Raw genomic sequence first — 17,077 nt, 5'->3', positions numbered from 1 at the left:
CCCCTTCTGGTTAGTTTCAACTGCACTGTTCTTCTATGGATGCATTATCTCAATATGCCGAATTGACACAATAAGCAATTTATCAGTTTTTATGACAAATCCAACAGCATTTTGGGCACTGATCCGGTCTCTGTAGAGCCTTTGTATTATGCTGATTGCCAAACCTTTTGTAGAAGCCAAATGCTGCTAATTACAACCCATCGTTGTATCAGTGTTTGTTTTGTAATCCATAAATCCATAATTTATAATGCACTTTTAGAACTAGGATACTTTAAATACAGATATTCCTTTCATATATTTTAATAAAAATTTCATGTTTTGAATATGTGTAATAATTTATATAAACCTTTCTGGAGCTGTTCTCGTGCTTCCAATAGGTTAGAATACAGAAATATTGAGAAACCCCAGTTAAAGTTTATTTCCATGAGTTGTTTACATTGACTAACATTTAATAGAGCCTACTGCAAATGTATGACAGGAGTAAATGTTTAATGAACACATGGATTTTCCAGCAATATTTCTGCAGCAGCAAAGACCACAGCTGCTCCTTAATTAACACTGTAGTAGTCAATTTCTATGTTGTTTCTGTCTCCTGTTCTGGTCATCACTCCTGCTTTTTAGGGAGTTGAGGGTCATATATGTAAGCGTGAAAGAACCACCGCCCCCCTTTTCATACTGTTATAAAACAGGGGAATTTGATGTGTAATGGTTTTCCAATCCTTCTTAATTGGGATCAAGGGTTGTTGTGAGGGATTCTGGGAGCTCAAGACTCACACAAACACTGGCGGTCCCTCAGAGCTTCGCTGAGAGGTCTGCACACTAAGTCATATGAAAGACACTCGTGGAGTAAAGAAAATTTGAACTAGACAGACAAACTGTGGAAGAGACTGTTGTAAGCCCTGAAATGCTAATGCAACTTGGGTAATCAGTCGTAGACGTGCAGTTTGTCACCGGCTGTCATCTGCTTTGCATTGACATTCATGCAAATGCCTCTGACTCCTCTTCTGTCTACCTTATTTATAGGAGCGGTGTACCTGGAAAATGCAGTTTCGGTAAAAAGTCCATTCAAGTTAAATCACTGAATCTGGTTGTTCATCATTGAGTGGAGAAAGGGAACTCAGCCTCACAGTTGGAGGAAGGACGTCCAAGCTTCCCTCTGATCAAGTTCCCTCTGTCCAAAAGATGTCAACCGCCACCGCTGATAGTGCAGGAAGAGGAACTAAAACCTCTAAAGTGTCAAAGGATCATAAAAAGGTAAGCAGACGTCATTATTAATCATCAAATTCTTTCTAAAGAAAGAAATATCTCAGGCATCCTCTGTTTGGAAAACAGTGACACCCACTATTACAAAATCATTGCAGATGTCAAAACTGAAAATTATTGTGTAAAGGGATTCAAACATACATACTAAAAACTAATTACTACAATTTAGTAGACTGGACTCATCTACCCCTTAAGAACATGGACTATGCATATTTATGAGACTTCCAAGTTGTCAAAGCCTAATTCTTATGAATAAAATCTTTCAGTATTTTTTAATACTTTAAGACAAGGAAGACATATTTGCAAACAGTTTTTTTTTTCCAAAATGTGGGGAGAAAAGCTTTGATTTCCTTGTATGTTGCTGTTAAGAAGTTAAAATCTAAGGGGTCATAAAATTCCATCAAAATCCATCCAGTTTAATTAAAACAAAAAGAAACACCATAACTGCGGCTAAATGTTTTTTGTTAGTCAGCTGTATTGCATAACAGAGCTGTTATAGAGGGAACAGAGAAGTGGTGAACAAGGCGATTAGGTTGATCAGCTTTGGCTTACAGAGAGATTTCACTCATCAGTTTGTTGGAGGAAAATTCCTAAATAAGCTCAATGAAAAATATCATGTTTTTATTTTATTTGAGAGATTCAGTTTCAGTGTATTAAGGCTATATTAGGTTTATGCTTCAGTCAAAATGTCTCTATACCTAAGTACTTGTTTTAGGCTTACTATACCATCAAAAATTAATTGATTAATTATCACAAATGTTTTAGCCGCACTAGTGGCTTGTTTGTAGGGATGGCAATGTCAGTCTGTTGGTCCATCCACCACTTTGCTCCAGACTGAAATATCTCAACAACTATTAGATGGATTGCCATCAAATGTTGTACATTCAAGTTGTGGTGGACTCAGACTCTCTGAGGGGCAGGGGTGAAAAAAATTATACAAATTTTAAGGGCACCTTAGATGGCCCTGCATCACGACTTCTCCACTGGAAGGGCACCCTATAGAGGGCACTTAATCACGTTTTCTTGCACATTGAGCCACTGTAGAGGGCCCCCTCTGACTTTTCCACTATGAGGTTGACATTTTTGATTTTTAATGAAATGTCAACCTAGACAACTATGGTATGAATTTACATGAAATTTGGAACACGTGTTCTCCACCGGTGGAATTGTAATATCTCCGGTGATCCCTTAACTTTTCTTCTAGCACCATCATCAGGTCAAAATTTCAGCTTGTCCAATACTCTGGTTTAAGACCTGCAAAACGAATGACATTCCTGCTAATTAGCAAATGTGAGCACGCTTACATGCTCAACCAAGATGGTGAAGCTGGTAAATATTACCTGCTAAACATCAGCATGTTAGCATTGGCACTATGAACATGTTAGCATGCTGATGTTAGCATTTAGCTCAAAGCACTGCTGTGCATAGCCTTACAGAGTTGCTAGCATGGCTGTAGACTCTTAGCCTTGTTTAGATATCATGCTAACAGACAGTAAATTTAACCTTCATGGTGGAGAAAGTAAAGCAGTTTCTGAGATCAACTGACCGATCTCAGCTACTATTGGATGGACCGACTGACAGACATTGCCATCCCTTGAACCACACTGGTAGCGTTGCTGAAAACTATGTGACATCAATAGAATTTGGGGAAAGGTTAGGCAATTGTCAATAGAAGAACTAGTTGATTTCTTTTTTTAAACAAATATGTTTTCTTCTTCCTTGTTACGGCTTATTAGCCCACGGCAGCTGCCCTGAAAGGAGCCATCCAGCTGGGCATCGGTTACGCTGTGGGAAACCTTAGCTCTAAACCAGACAGAGATGTTCTCATGCAGGACTTCTCTGTTGTGGAGAGTGTTTTCCTGCCCAGGTACACTCTCATTTCTACACATATTTATTGTTGACATTTAGCTAATACACATATTCAGAGTCACTTTCAGATTAATAAACTTCACCCAAATTACAAAAAGATGTACTATTTTTCCACCTACCTCTGGAGGTGTTGCAGAGACATGCAGATGGTTTGGTTTTATCTAGTGAGGTTTTGAAATGTCAGTCTCTGCGTCCATCCCAGTGTAATTTAGGAAATGTATATGGCAGCATACAGATCTGTATTACTGTTAATAATACAGGGAAATAGGGAAGTCACTTTTTGAAGTGTGCAACCTGATTATTTGTTGTTTAGCAGAAAATCACACATTTCAGCAGTAGTCCTTATTCTGAGCACACATTTTGACTTGTCATAGTAGAAAAAGCACAGGTGATACTAATAACATTAACGATGGCTCTGTTCTATTCAGGTATCCCACTAAGTCATTATTATTTACACCTGTGCTTTTACTACTGTCACATGCCATATGTCTTCTGCCACAAAGGCCTATAACATGTTGCAAATGTTTGTTATTGTACATTGATGTTTTTTTTTTTATCTTACCTATCTTTTTTTTATCTTTATAAAATAAAACGTTTTGTTTGTTCTCCAGTGAGGGCAGCAATCTGACTCCAGCACATCACTTCCCAGATTTCCGTCTGAAAACGTATGCACCGCTGGCCTTTCGCTACTTCAGAGAGCTGTTTGGCATCAAACCAGACGACTATCTGGTTAGTGTGAAGATTCACGTCATCATTCTGACGATGTGGTGGAAGTTTCTATTGATTTGATTGCAACACTTGCTCATGCTAAGACTGTTGCATGCATTATTCCGAATTTCAGTACTCCATCTGTAATGAGCCTCTGATCGAGTTGTCCAACCCCGGCGCCAGCAGTTCCTGGTTCTACCTCACCAGCGATGATGAGTTCATCATTAAGACGGTGCAGCATAAAGAGGCTGAGTTCCTGCAGAAGCTGCTTCCTGGTTACTACATGGTGAGCTCCTTCCTCAAACACAAACTCTTCCTATCTTTACATGCACACTAGCGCACATATTCATCAAACTGCTAAAAGTGAAATTTTGGACATAAAGGTTCCCTGTGGAGAGTACTCATCAAAACACACTGTGTGTATCCTTAAGGTCTAACAAAGGTGTTGAATGCATTTCCTTTCCTTTGCATGAAACATTTGCAAAGCCGATGTTTTGAAGATTTTAAATCCTGCACCTCTGGCTTGAATGAAGATTTCTCATTGTCCTGTTTTTGTGATATTACTTACGTTCATTCAGATTTGTTTTGTTGTTGTGAGCTCCTTCTTTGAATAAGTGTTGTTTAGAATCCTATGATATAGATTTGTTCTTGAACCTGGCATTTATTTTGTTTGCATTCTCTTTACAGACATCTTTTTTGTTTGCAGATGTCACTGTGGTACTAAATCCCCCCATTATACTGTAGGTTTTCTCTGATGTGTTCCTCCTGTACCAGCAGCAGAATGTCCTCCCTGTTCCAGCTTGGTTTTCAGAAGTTTCCTATTATTTCATCCCTATCTATATGGTTGGAGACTACTTTTTTGTTAATGTCACATGTTAAATGATACTGGAGATATTAAAAATTCCCCGCAAATGAAATGAACTTAAAAAAAAAAAAAAAAAAAAAAATCTTTATTAAAAGAATGATGAGTGGGGCAGATGTAGATTGCGTCTGATCGGCTATTCATGCTCTGAGTATTTATATATCCCACACCTTATCTATCTATATATATATAAATATATCCCTCCCACACCTTGCTATGAGTAGGAGTGAGTCTCTTGATAAATGTTCTTCAAGTTCTTTTACTTTTACTCCTAAATTGCATGCATAAGTGTATTTCTTATAAATAATAATACACTTGATTTATACTGCACTTTTCAAAACAAAGTGCTTTACATGGTTGAATAAGGACAAATCAGGCCCAGGTTACTGAGAAACATCAGGATGTGGCCAAATAACACATTTACATGTGATGCAATAATCTGACTAGCCTAAAGCTTGCATTTACATGCAACCGGTTGGTATTTGGATTTCTCTTCTAACCACCACCTTATTTTTGGGCATGTCTGTGGTGAGCCAGTACACATTGCTGTGTGTTCGTGTGTTTGAATTTTACAAATAACCTACTGTTCAGCTGTGGAACCTGGCCCTTTTGGGGTTATTTGTTTTTATTGCAGTTTTTGTTTTTGTCAGGTCTTGGATTAAATATTTGCTTTTGTCTTTTTCATTGACCTACACACATCTTAAAACCATGTTAAAAACCCAGTTAAGTATGTATGGCCAAGAATTCAGGTTTGTCTCTATTGATTATAGAGTCTATGTCTCTATTTAACATTTTATCCTGGAAAAAAAAAATCTGCTTTGTCTTTGTTATTGCAGAATCTGAATCAGAACCCAAGGACTTTGCTGCCAAAGTTCTACGGCCTTTACTGCATCCAGTGCGGTGGCGTCACTGTCCGTGTGGTGGTGATGAACAACGTGCTGCCGCGTGCCATCAAGATGCACTACAAGTACGACCTGAAAGGTTCCTCGTACAAACGCCGCGCCTCACGCAAAGAGCGTGCCAAGCCCTCGCCTACGTTCAAAGACCTGGACTTTCAGGAGATGCACGAGGGCCTGCACTTCGACCCGGACACCTACAATGCCCTGATGAAGACCCTACAGAGGGACTGTCGGGTGTGTTCACACAAAGATCTTATATCTATTAGCAGTGGGTCATGATGTTGGTAATCTGGGGTAATAAAATGTCTGTTCTGTTCAAAATAACATCATATTTCAGCAAAAGTGCAAGGTATACGTTTTCATTTATTTATCTTTCTGTGATCCTTATTCATTTCACAAGCAAAATCTTGCATAATTCAGTTTCACGTGTTTCTAGAATTTGTTTAACAAGACTAAAAGTCTAAAGGCTAAAATATTCATCATAGTCAAAAATATATTGTTGGACAGAACAAACAACATAGCTTAATAGGTGATGGTCTGGATGATTTCTTAGAGCATTACTAGTAACTAAAAATGTAAAGTTTGAGTGTGGTTAAAATTAATAGGGTTCATCCTCCGGGGAGCAGGAATGTGACTAGAAAAATTCATGGAACTCTGCCTGTTTGATACCTTGCATCAGAGTTGACATTGTGACCTGAAAGTGGCTCTAAAGGAAAGGTCATGGAGTACAAAATGGAAATATGGGGTCCATTAATACGCTCAGAAAGCGTTTCCATTTCATGGAAATCCAGCTAAACAATTGGTTGGCTACTGTAAGCAATCTCCCACTGTTTGAACTGCTGGCTAGGAGAGCTGATTTTCTGCAGATGTCCGGTTAGTTAGAGTCAAAGTCAAGCGTGCTCGCTGGGATGAACCTGTTTAATGTCACCACCACAAGTATTGAATTTACACCTAAGTATGAGTGGTTTTTGAATTATTTCGCACACCATAGGTACATAACTGTGTAGAAGAAGATTATCACAATGAGTCCGAAAGGAAAGCTTTATAGTTTCTGTCCATACTGATGCAGTGAGAATTCTCTCCACTACATAATTGCCAGTGGAGAGAATTCATGGTGATGATATGCTGTCCAATCAGGAGGGGACACCGGGCTGCCAATGGATTAGGAGGTGTAGGAGGTGGTATTAGTCTCCATGGCAGAGTGATATATAGATTGAGGTTTTTGACACAAAAGGTCAAAGTGGTCCCAAAAACCATTAGGATTCATCCCTGGGGACCATGAATATCTACAGCAAATTAAATGACAATAGCTGTCCAGATGCTTTGGATTATTATGTGGAACATACAGACTAGCCAGCTGACATTACCAACCCTAGGTGTGTCACAAACAGGAAAAATCTGCAGGTGGCATACTGAGCTTAGAGACTGTATCAATGTATTCAAGAAATCAGGTAGTAGCATGCTGTTATGCTTTAATTTACATCATGTTATTTTGAATAAGACTAGGGCTGCAACTGATTTATTTTATTATCAATTAATTTAGCAATTATTCTTTATATAAAATGACAAGAAATTGTGAAAAATGTCTTATATAACAAGTTCCCAGAGCCCAAGGTGATGTTTTCAAATGCCTTGTTTTGTCTGACCAACAGTCCAAAACCCAAATATATTTAATTTACAATGATGTAAAACAGGGAAGAGTAGCAAATTCTCACATTTGAGAAACTGAAACCAGAGAATGTTCAGCATTTTTGCTTGATAAAACGATTACCAACATTACTGTTTATTAGTTTTCACTTAGTTGTTTGCTTAATTTATCAACTTATCGTTTCAGCACTAAGACCACTCACAGTGGGTTTAAATATTTCCTTGACACAGCCTGAGCTGAATTCTCCACTTCGCCCCTTTGATAACATTATGCAACCTTGACAGCCCACTTCTGTGACGCCACGTTCCCTTCGCTCAGTCTCGAGCTGTTATGATGACCTCATTAGCGCCTGCGTGTATTTCATTAGTGTGAAACAACAGTGGCCACTTGATGGAGGATTAACGGCCGGCAGAGCGAAGCACCTGACTCATATTATCAGGCTGAGCAGCTGGACTCTGGAGCACAAACTGGCCTGTCTGGGTGTAATGTGCTCTTATTGGGCCTCTTTGTATGGCCCCAGTTAGTGTATTAGATAACACAGTGGAAAGTAAGGGCCTCTTTGTTTACAGGGGTTACTTCATGATATCAGTGTTTGGTCAGAGAGATTGAGGCTTATGTTCTATTGTACTTTTGATTTGCAGATCCAGGTTTAGCCCCTTTAACTGGTTGGGTGTCTGAGAGCTCAACTTTCAGCTTGTTTTAAGTCTACTGTGGGTGGTTAAAAAAGTACATTTAGTTATTTTACCATTCAAAGTCTTGTTTTATTACATCAATCAGATACTCATTATTAAATTGATAATCCCTGGAAGGTGCCATAATACCCCCAAAATAATGACTATTTGAGACCATTTACAGCCAATGAGAAATTCTCCTTTATCTTGTCCTGCATTGTATGGAGGTCAAAGGTCATGCTTGATAAGCTGTGTCCCAATTCAGGGGCAGGATCCTTCAAAGGTCACATCTTCAGACCTGAGAACCAGGTGTAGTGTCACATTGTGTGTCCCAATTCTATGCTACATACTAAATTTACCCATGAACATGTCTTTAGAAAGACATTTTGTTTTTTCTTTGTGTAGCACTGAATTGGGACACAGCACAGACCTTGTTGTGTAGGAACTATTTTCTTTCTACGGATAGTTCCTACACAAAAATGCTCACAACAAGGTCTGTGGATTATCTTGAGTTTGGTCATTACATTCGTAACCTGCCGATGTTTAGCAGGTACGATGTTTAGTTTAGAATCTTAGCATGCTAACATTTGCTAATCAGCACTAAGTACAGCCGAGGCTGATGGGAATGTCACTAGTTTTGCAGGTATTTGATCATAAAACCAAAGTATTGGACAAATTTGACTTGATGATGGTGCTAGATGAAAAGTCACACAATCACCAGAGTTATTACAATTCATCCTTAGGGGGACATGAATGTGTGTGCCATATTTCATGGCAATCCATCCAAAAGTTGATGAGACATTTCACATAAAACCTTGCACCAGAAGAAAAGTCAGGGGATCTCCAAAGTGAGTAGGATTCATCCTCCGGGCACCATGAATGTCTGTATAAAATTTCTTGGCTGCTAGCATGGCTAAAACTTTACCAGTTAATGGAATATGGCAGCTAGTATACACTGGTTTTGTCCCTCAAAATAAAAGCTGCATTTCTCATCCAGAAGCAGGGGAGCCTTTGAAATGGGACAGGTTTGTCAGCCCTTCCCTAGATTTTTTTAATTGATGTTTTAGTTGAATTGCTTCTTAAAATGGAGTTGCTTATGTTCGGTTTCTGGCTCTCATCAGGTCCTGGAGAGCTTTAAGATCATGGACTACAGTCTCCTGCTGGGGATTCACGTTTTGGACCGGAAGCCGCTGTGCAGAGGAAGCCGATGTGACAGCAGGAAAGGACAGAAAGTCCTCTACTCCACCGCCCTCGAGTCCATCCAGGGGAATGTGAAGGACCCCGAACCGGTGGCTGATGATGACACGTGAGAAAACGTTTTGCAATTTTTTTCTTTGCAAACACAATTTCCCTGCTTTTTTTGGCTTTGTGGGGCATGTAATATGGAAAAATACAACGCTTAACATCACATTTCACAGCTTGGTTTTACATCTTGTTGCAGCTACCTGAGAGTAGAGTAGCAGTGTGCATAAACATTACAGTATGTAAGACAGTTATCTTTTGGTAACGGTCTGCTTTACACACTTAAATAAATCGAACGGTCTCCAAACAAGTTCAAGGTGTTTCATAGTGTGGAGTGATGGCTTTAATATGCTACAACAATTCTCAAAACAGTTTATTGTTAAAGTTTGAATGAGGTCTGTCTGTGTTTCTCTTATCTCTCTGCTCTTTTCTCTTTTAGTTTCAAAGTCTCTTCTTCTGCTTTTTCTTCTGTCCTCTTACACAAACTACTTTCCCATCATCAACAAAAACTCCCTCTTGTGAAATTTTGCACAATAGTCTGATCCGGTCCAAATGACACATAATCAATTATGGGGACGATCTTCCTGATGGTGGCGCTCTAGCAACCATTTAAAACTTTGAAAATTCATTTAAAATCAGCCATACTGTATGTGCTACAGCTTTAACTATTTCACCTAAATATAGGAACAACTGAGGAAATTATATTATTATTACTCTGTTTTATTAAAAACTGTTAAATTCATTAATACATTTTTTTTTTTTTTTTTAGATTGGGTGGAATTCCTGCCAAACATAAAGATGAGAACCTTCTCATCTTTTTAGGACTCATCGACATCCTTCAGTCCTACAGGTGAGCTCACAGTATCACACACAAACACACACTTTTAGTCCGTAGTTACGCTCTCATGTGTACAGACACATTCACATTTCACCAGAGGGGTCATTTAGACTTTTTGTTTAATTATAACCAATTAAAAATGCATACATTTTTAAAAACCAGTTGTAAAATAGTCATTGAAATGACATTAAAAAAATTTATTTAAAAAAAATTGTTTTGCTTAATTTAGTTTCCTTATTCTGTCTTAAATGAATAATTAGAAATAGCATTTTTAAATGAAATCACAAAATTGATTTGATTTTTTTTTTTCCTTTTGTGTTTGCCTGTCATATTCCATCTCACAGTTTTTTGTCTCCTGCTTTACCATTTCCATTTCATTACCACTAAAGATTTTAAAATGTATGAATTTATGAATTGAGTTTAACACTGAAATTGTGCCGACTGATTCTGTTGCCTCACTCCAGACTGGAGTGTTCCACCGGACTCTGTAGACATACAGTCAAGTATGATTACTATAATTAAATGGGGGATGAGTGACGTGTATTTTTAATTGTTGTTTTCAGGCTCATTAAGAAGGTGGAACACTCCTGGAAAGCTCTTGTACATGATGGGGTATGTAACTTCACATCCTGCCCCTTACCTGCAGGTTTTTATGTCAAATTACATGCATATGTATCTGCACAAGTGTACAGAATGTGTGTGTGTGTGTGTGTGTGTGTGTGTGTGTGTGTGTGTGTGTGTGTGTGTGTGTGTATGTGTGTGTATCTGACAGCTTTCTCTGCTTTCCAGGACACGGTGTCAGTTCACAGGCCCGGTTTTTACGCGGACAGATTTCTCAAATTCATGGGCTCGACTGTATTTAAAAAGATTCATCGTAAGTCGCTGCGCTAACATAACTCCTGCATTCTGTAACCTGCATATTGTATTTTTAACCCTTTCTTTCTTTGGGTCTCTCAGCTTTAAGAGGAGCATCTTCAAAGAGGAAGAGGAGTTCCTTCTATGCGGGAAAGTCAGCCTCTCAGGAGTTTCTGTCCCCACAGAAGGAGGAGAAGAAGGAGGAGAAGAAGGCCCAAAGCATGGACAACCTGGATGGAAACTGTAAGCTTAAGGAATGCATTTAACATATTTTAGCAAACATTTTTATCATTTTTTTTATGGAAGGTTTTGCTTTATTCACTGGTTGATGGCCTGCTTACAGTTTACAGTTCCTCCAAGCAACCAGATCTTCTGCCAAGATCTGCTGTTTCTTTCCAGTCCACCAGAAATGATGAAGAGGACCTTGAAAACAGGTACTTTACGTGTGCAGCTCTGTTTCTTTAACGAGTCAGTTTTCCAACAATTTAGAAATCTTAAAATAGTTTGATCACTTCACATTCACAAAAAGGACGATGCAAGGCATTGAACTGAGCAGTGTCAATAGAAAAAGATGTCCGTTTTCCAGTTATATATTTTAAAGTGTATATACAGTAGAGATTCTTTTTTTTTCTTCCAACATATAGAGTCTACAGCCATGCTAGTGGCTCTGTGAGGCTGCAGGCACAGCGGTGCTTTGAGCTAAATGCTAACATCAGCATGCTAACATGCTCACAGTGACATTGCTAACATGCTGACATTAACAGGTACAATGTTTACCATGTTCACGACCTTAGTTTAGCATGTTAGTATGCTAGCATTTGCTAATTAGCACTAAACACAAAGTATAGCTGAAGCTGACGGGAATGTCATTAGTTTTGCAGACTTGATTATAAACCAAAGTATTGGTGAAATTGAGATTTTGACCTGATGATGGCGCTAGATTAAAAGTCAGGAGATCACCAAAGTATCAAATTCATCCTGAGGGGGACATGAATATGTGTACCAAATTTCATAGCAATCCATCCAATAGTTGTTGAGATATTGTTGAAGTTATGAGGTAATGTCACTCTCATGAAATTCATCATCAGAAATCGAGCATGCTCATCTTTACACCATATTTACTTGTATTGTTATGTCGCAGTGAAGGCCGACGAGCCTCCAGTTCAACAATCGCTCTGGATGATCCTCTGCCGTCTCTCAGCAGGAGCCAGTCAGACTCTGAAATGGACGTCTACTTGGTATGAAATGTTTTATTTAATACAATGCACATGAAAAACTTTTTCAATGACACGTTGTTCTATATTTATCTTCTTGTCAAAACCAACAATGATTTAATCTGTCTCTCAATACTTTCTGACTTCCCTACCCTGTCTGTGGCATTCAGCCCCAGGAAAAATACAGAAATACTCACCAGCCTTATCCTTTATGATCCAACTAATCAGAAATTTGCTAAAATTGCAATGAAGTGTAGTTAGTTATTAAATAGGCCAATATTTGCAGTGGTGCAGGTAAATCTGAATTTAGACTTTAATCCAATCAAGTAAAGACTAGGAGCAGGGCAGAGCCAGCAGCTAGCCTGGCTCTGTGTTGTATCTTGTTTGTTTAATCTGTATAAAAACCAAGTTGCTGTTATCACGGTGACAACACTCCAGAAAGTGAATGAACCCGGGCCAAGAAATAATCTATTATTTAACCACAACTTGTAGTTTTTACACTTATTAACAAATATGATATGTTAATTAGTGAGCTTAAGTGGTGCTGTTAAGGTTTTATTTGTAAAATTCCATCTGTATTCTGATAACTTTATGATTTTTTTCTCAAAAACAAAATACTTTGTTGTGCCGGTGTATAGGGGTCACTGGGTTTCTCTGCATTTTTAGCGTCACACAGTCTCACCCAGGCGACCCAGCTGGAGTTGATCAGTCATTTGTGTCGTGCAGCATCCATAAACTGTAAGCAGCAAATGACATCCACAGACTATTCTTTTGATTTTTTTTTTTTTTTTTTTAATCGATCTTCTCTTTTGGACAAGACACTGTTTCTGCAGGTGATGTCAGCTCCGCTAACAAAAGGCACAGGGTTCCTTATGATGCCTCAGTTTTGCCTCAGCAGAAGACACTGAATAACCTAACTAGAAACATGTAGACTAAGTGAATCCTTTATCCAAGAGACCTTACCATCCGTTACATGCTTACATCTTCCTGCCTATCATTTGCCGCTATCCCAGCATGCAATTTCTCACATCTTCCTGGAATTTTCTTCTTTTGGTGGTGCTAACTCTTTGGTCCTAGAGGTCCCGCTGGCATCCTGCGACGTCTATACCGTATGACTCAGCCGAGTCCTGTCCCCTGTACTCCCCCCCTCTTTGCCAGGCTGAGAAACCTCCTTGAATTCCCTTTTCTACAGCACTTCTCTTACATAACCACAAAATCCTCATTCAGGCTTATGGGAAGCTGTTCTTCAGCCCACATTAAGCAGTTCTACTCCGTCGGAGTTAATCTGATCTCAAAGCCTCTGACAGAAGACAGTGGGATTCGAAAACTATGGTGAGGGTGAAAGGAAAATCTAGGCCATGAACTTATCGGACAGCCATCTGTCTTCTTGACTCTTACTTTTAACTGGTTGCTCAGAGCGATGATCCGCACTTTCCCAGCTGTTTTTTAACCTTTAACCCCCAAAACAGAATGAGAACAGAGGTGTTCTTTACTCCATGATTTCATTGTTAGTATTTATTTTAAAGGATCAGAACAGTGTTTTACCCAATTAATTACTGATTGCAAACACTTTACATGCTGATCATTTTCCAAAGCTGTCTTAGTGTTTTAAATATTGGAATATCTGTTTCCTTCCTTTCAGGCGGCCACTGGTTTTCAGTCATTTCAGTAAGGTATGACAATCAACATGTTTATACATGAAACTTGCTTGAGCATACAAATTTTTGTTGTGTGGTATTTTTTTTCAAGTCAATCTGTACTCACAGCATTAACTCAACACTGACAAAAATAATTCCATATATGATGTTCCCTTTGATGGACAACCTAACCATCTATGGAAACCATTGGCTGCCTGAAGGGTAGAAAAAAAATCATCAGAAAATATAAAACACTGCAGGATGTTTTGGAAACTGGGCAGCAGTAACGTCACACAAATTGGGAAGGGAATGGTGATGTAGTCCACACATTTATTATAGCAAGCTTTTTTAAAAGTGTAAAAAGGCAACATTTTAACAAGGTCTTCATCAGATAAACATCCATGTGAAAGAAAAACAGGCTACACAGTATATGTTCAAAACATGACAGTTCCACCTACAATTAGGAGTTCACATGGTACATAAAAAACAAACTCATTATCTCAGAAGTGATCCACTGGGTACATAAAAACACATAGTAATTGTCCTAAAATAAGTTGAACCCTATTCAGGATATACAGGTATAAAACATATTTTTAATGTACAGTAAGAAAAAAATACGTACAATGTTTGGCACCAAGGGAACACATCTCATCAAAATGGGTAAAGGAGATGACATTATGTTATTTATTATTGTCTATATATATATAGCCTGCTTTTCCTTCATGGATTACGAAGACTTTGACAGTCAGAACGTTGCCTTATTATACTTTAGGGAGTTTACATATTCAGTGTCTACAGAATTTAGGAATTTCTCGCACAACTCAAAACTCCAGCAACACTTTTGCTTTGTTGTGACACCAATGTGTTTCGGCTTGTGGCCTTCATCAGGGTCATCCAGTATTCAGTGTCTTCTGACTGGACTTCTGCACAGAGCTAAAACTGAGGCCTGAACCCAGCCTGGACCCTCAAGAACCGACCCGTCTAAACCCGGCTGCCAAATTTGAGACCTGAACCTGATCCGAGACCCAAAGCTATATTTTTTTGCTTTATTTCATCTATTACTGACCCTTAGCTTGCCAGGCTAATGCCACACATTTTCACTTTCGCTCTTCCCACTCAGCACTGCTTGCAGCACATGACACGCATCGACACAGACGACTGAAACAGTCATGGGAGAGAGAGAAATGTCTTTATAAATGACATTTAAAAACCAAAGCTGAACCTGATCTGAGCCATGATACCTTGTCAGGAGGCAGAACTCTGGTGTGGACTATCTCTCTTATTACTTTGCATGCTACTTTTGTTCTGCACCCGTGTCCAACTGGGATTGGATGTGCCCACTATCCACTTTCTTTGCTTTAAATAATTGGGCTGCTACATCATGCAAAAACAGTGGTCCTTTAAATTACACAAAGATAAAACATAAGGCACGACTAGAGTAAGGTCTACACACACAAAAAAGTGTGCGTGTGACTTGTGTGTTAATTACTGACTGTATTACGTAGGGGGAAAAAAGGCTAATGCAAAAACAAATCTGACCTGGTATAGGCAGATAACTCAACATTAAAGGATCACGGGCAAAAAAAAAATGATCAGGACATCCCTACTTTTGCCTGAACTGATTTTCCAAAGAGATATAATAATATCAGTCACTTCAAAGAGAGTCTCTGGGGCCCCTGGGCCTGTGCCCGGTGGGCCCGTTCAGTAATCCTCCTGTGTCTAGATTATAAAGTCTTAATTAGTTCGACTCAACACCAACGGCTGTCTTTTGTTACGTAAATGACAAAAGGGGGAAAAAAAAATAAATCATCTTTTGTTTTCTAGTGAGGAAAACTGAGTGATGGCTCCTCTCCAGCCACCTGTACTTCTGACCTTTGACCTCCCGGTCCCACAGCGTCGAAACATCAGGACCTCCCAACGGTGTAAATGTAACAAAAACTACAAGCAGTAACATGTTCATGTCAGTTTCTCCACTGTCAGCATCACTCTCTGCGTCTGTGACTTTCTTTTCTTTGAGTCAAACTTAGTGTGCCAAATCACTGGTTCTTTTGTAGAAATCCCATTATTACCAGATAGGGATACAGTCTGTGTTTATGTGTGATAAGTTCACTGAACCACTGTGTTAATATATAAAACACTATGAAGCTGCTTCTTCTCTTGTTATTGTACACTTTGCTGCTAATTTAACAACAGTGCTAACAAAAGAATTGAGTTTCATTTTGACCTCTCCTCTTGGATGTCTGATTTTCTGTGCAGATGTTCAAATTTCTCAGCGGCTGGATCCCTGAGGACATAAACTGTCTTGTAACTTAATCAGCTACAGGAAAAAAAAAATTTGTCTGTTATTATTTTCAAATCATATAATTATACAGATCATTCTGGTTTCAGGAATCTGAATGAAAAATGCCAATTCATCTGTTGAGATATTTCAATATAAATACAGTGTGTTATATAATTCTAAACATTATGTATAACTGATTTTAAAATCTCAATTTGATAAAACAATATATCGATATTATGCTGCACAATAATTTATGTATTCTATATCCTCTGTGTATTTCCCTTTTCAAACAAAAAAGTATTTGCGTGTTTCTTGTTATAGCAAGATGCTTTTTATGTATATTTTTTCTCATCATTACTACAGTAATACGCTGCCAACAGTTTTCAGCCCTTGATCTTTCATGCATCCCTGTGTCATTTCTCTAAAGAATGTACATTTCATCTTTACTGGGATTTATTAAAACTAGTTCCTGTTGTTATAAACTGTTTTGAATCCTGGAGGTAAATAATGATAATAGGTTGTCAACTTTCTTCTTTTCGTCCACATGCCTTACAAAGTTTAAAAATCTGTGCTTTCATGTGATTTCTAGGCCTACAACTGTATTATAGCAATACTTTGAACTTGTATCTGTGAAATAAATTTATATTTAATGTTCTTAAATATGAGTTCTTTTTTGAGAATTATAATTTTGTGTAAGTGTATATCAAACATTTTGATGATAAAATGAAGTACTGCAGTATACATATATATAATTACAAGAAAACAAACACACAGAAACATACGAATAATTTAAAAAAAAAAAGGGAAAATGCCGTATGCAGTTCCATCATAAAAGATAATAAGTAAATGTTATAAAAGAAAAAATATGGTCTTCAGGAAGAGTGGGCCCTATTGGTTATTGGGCCCATTAAGAAATACATTTTTTGCCATGTAAGATAATAACCATGACCTCTATTTAATAACCTCAATGACTAAGCAATACACTCATCGACAGTAGTGGCAAGAGGTGGTGTAGATTGTGGAAAGGGATCTTCTAGTACAAATAAGGCGGGGGAGAAGTGAACCGAGAAATTAAAAAGATGCTGAATAT

The 17,077-nt window shown here is 38.3% G+C and overlaps 1 protein-coding gene across 7 annotated transcripts; it reads left to right on the top strand.

The window, feature by feature from the left end:
- Window positions 1-1,121: 1,121 nt before the first annotated feature.
- pip5k1ba (phosphatidylinositol-4-phosphate 5-kinase, type I, beta a) lies at window positions 1,122-16,647 on the top strand. 7 transcript variants are annotated; one of them, XR_006375439.1, is made up of 15 exons: window positions 1,122-1,254; window positions 3,000-3,130; window positions 3,744-3,861; window positions 3,974-4,126; window positions 5,539-5,835; window positions 9,042-9,226; window positions 9,932-10,012; window positions 10,564-10,612; window positions 10,790-10,874; window positions 10,958-11,098; window positions 11,199-11,289; window positions 11,997-12,093; window positions 12,736-12,807; window positions 13,712-13,742; window positions 15,531-16,647. XR_006375439.1 is itself a non-coding variant. In XM_044173405.1 (15 exons), exons 1-15 carry the CDS (start codon window positions 1,183-1,185, stop codon window positions 15,541-15,543), a joined length of 1,644 nt encoding a protein of 547 aa, XP_044029340.1. In that variant the 5' UTR covers window positions 1,122-1,182; the 3' UTR covers window positions 15,544-16,647. The 7 variants fall into 7 exon arrangements, 6 of the variants coding, with proteins under 6 accessions (XP_044029340.1, XP_044029343.1, XP_044029342.1 ...); XM_044173405.1 differs by having other exon boundaries at window positions 12,708-12,807; XM_044173408.1 differs by lacking the exon at window positions 12,736-12,807.
- Window positions 16,648-17,077: the final 430 nt, after the last annotated feature.

This window comes from Siniperca chuatsi, linkage group LG18, assembly GCF_020085105.1.
Source record: "Siniperca chuatsi isolate FFG_IHB_CAS linkage group LG18, ASM2008510v1, whole genome shotgun sequence".
NCBI lineage: Eukaryota > Metazoa > Chordata > Actinopteri > Centrarchiformes > Sinipercidae > Siniperca > Siniperca chuatsi.
The sequence above is the reverse complement of the archived record's forward strand: the minus strand, read 5'-3'. Positions and strand labels throughout refer to the sequence as shown.

Coding starts and splice junctions, on each gene's coding strand:
- pip5k1ba (XM_044173404.1), top strand. CDS start 1,183: ATGTCAACCGCCACCGCTGATAGTGCAGGAAGAGGAACTAAAACCTCT. Junction 9,227..9,931: donor CCGGTGGCTGATGATGACAC/GTGAGAAAACGT, acceptor TTTTTTTTTTAG/ATTGGGTGGAATTCCTGCCA. Junction 10,013..10,563: donor GACATCCTTCAGTCCTACAG/GTGAGCTCACAG, acceptor TGTTGTTTTCAG/GCTCATTAAGAAGGTGGAAC.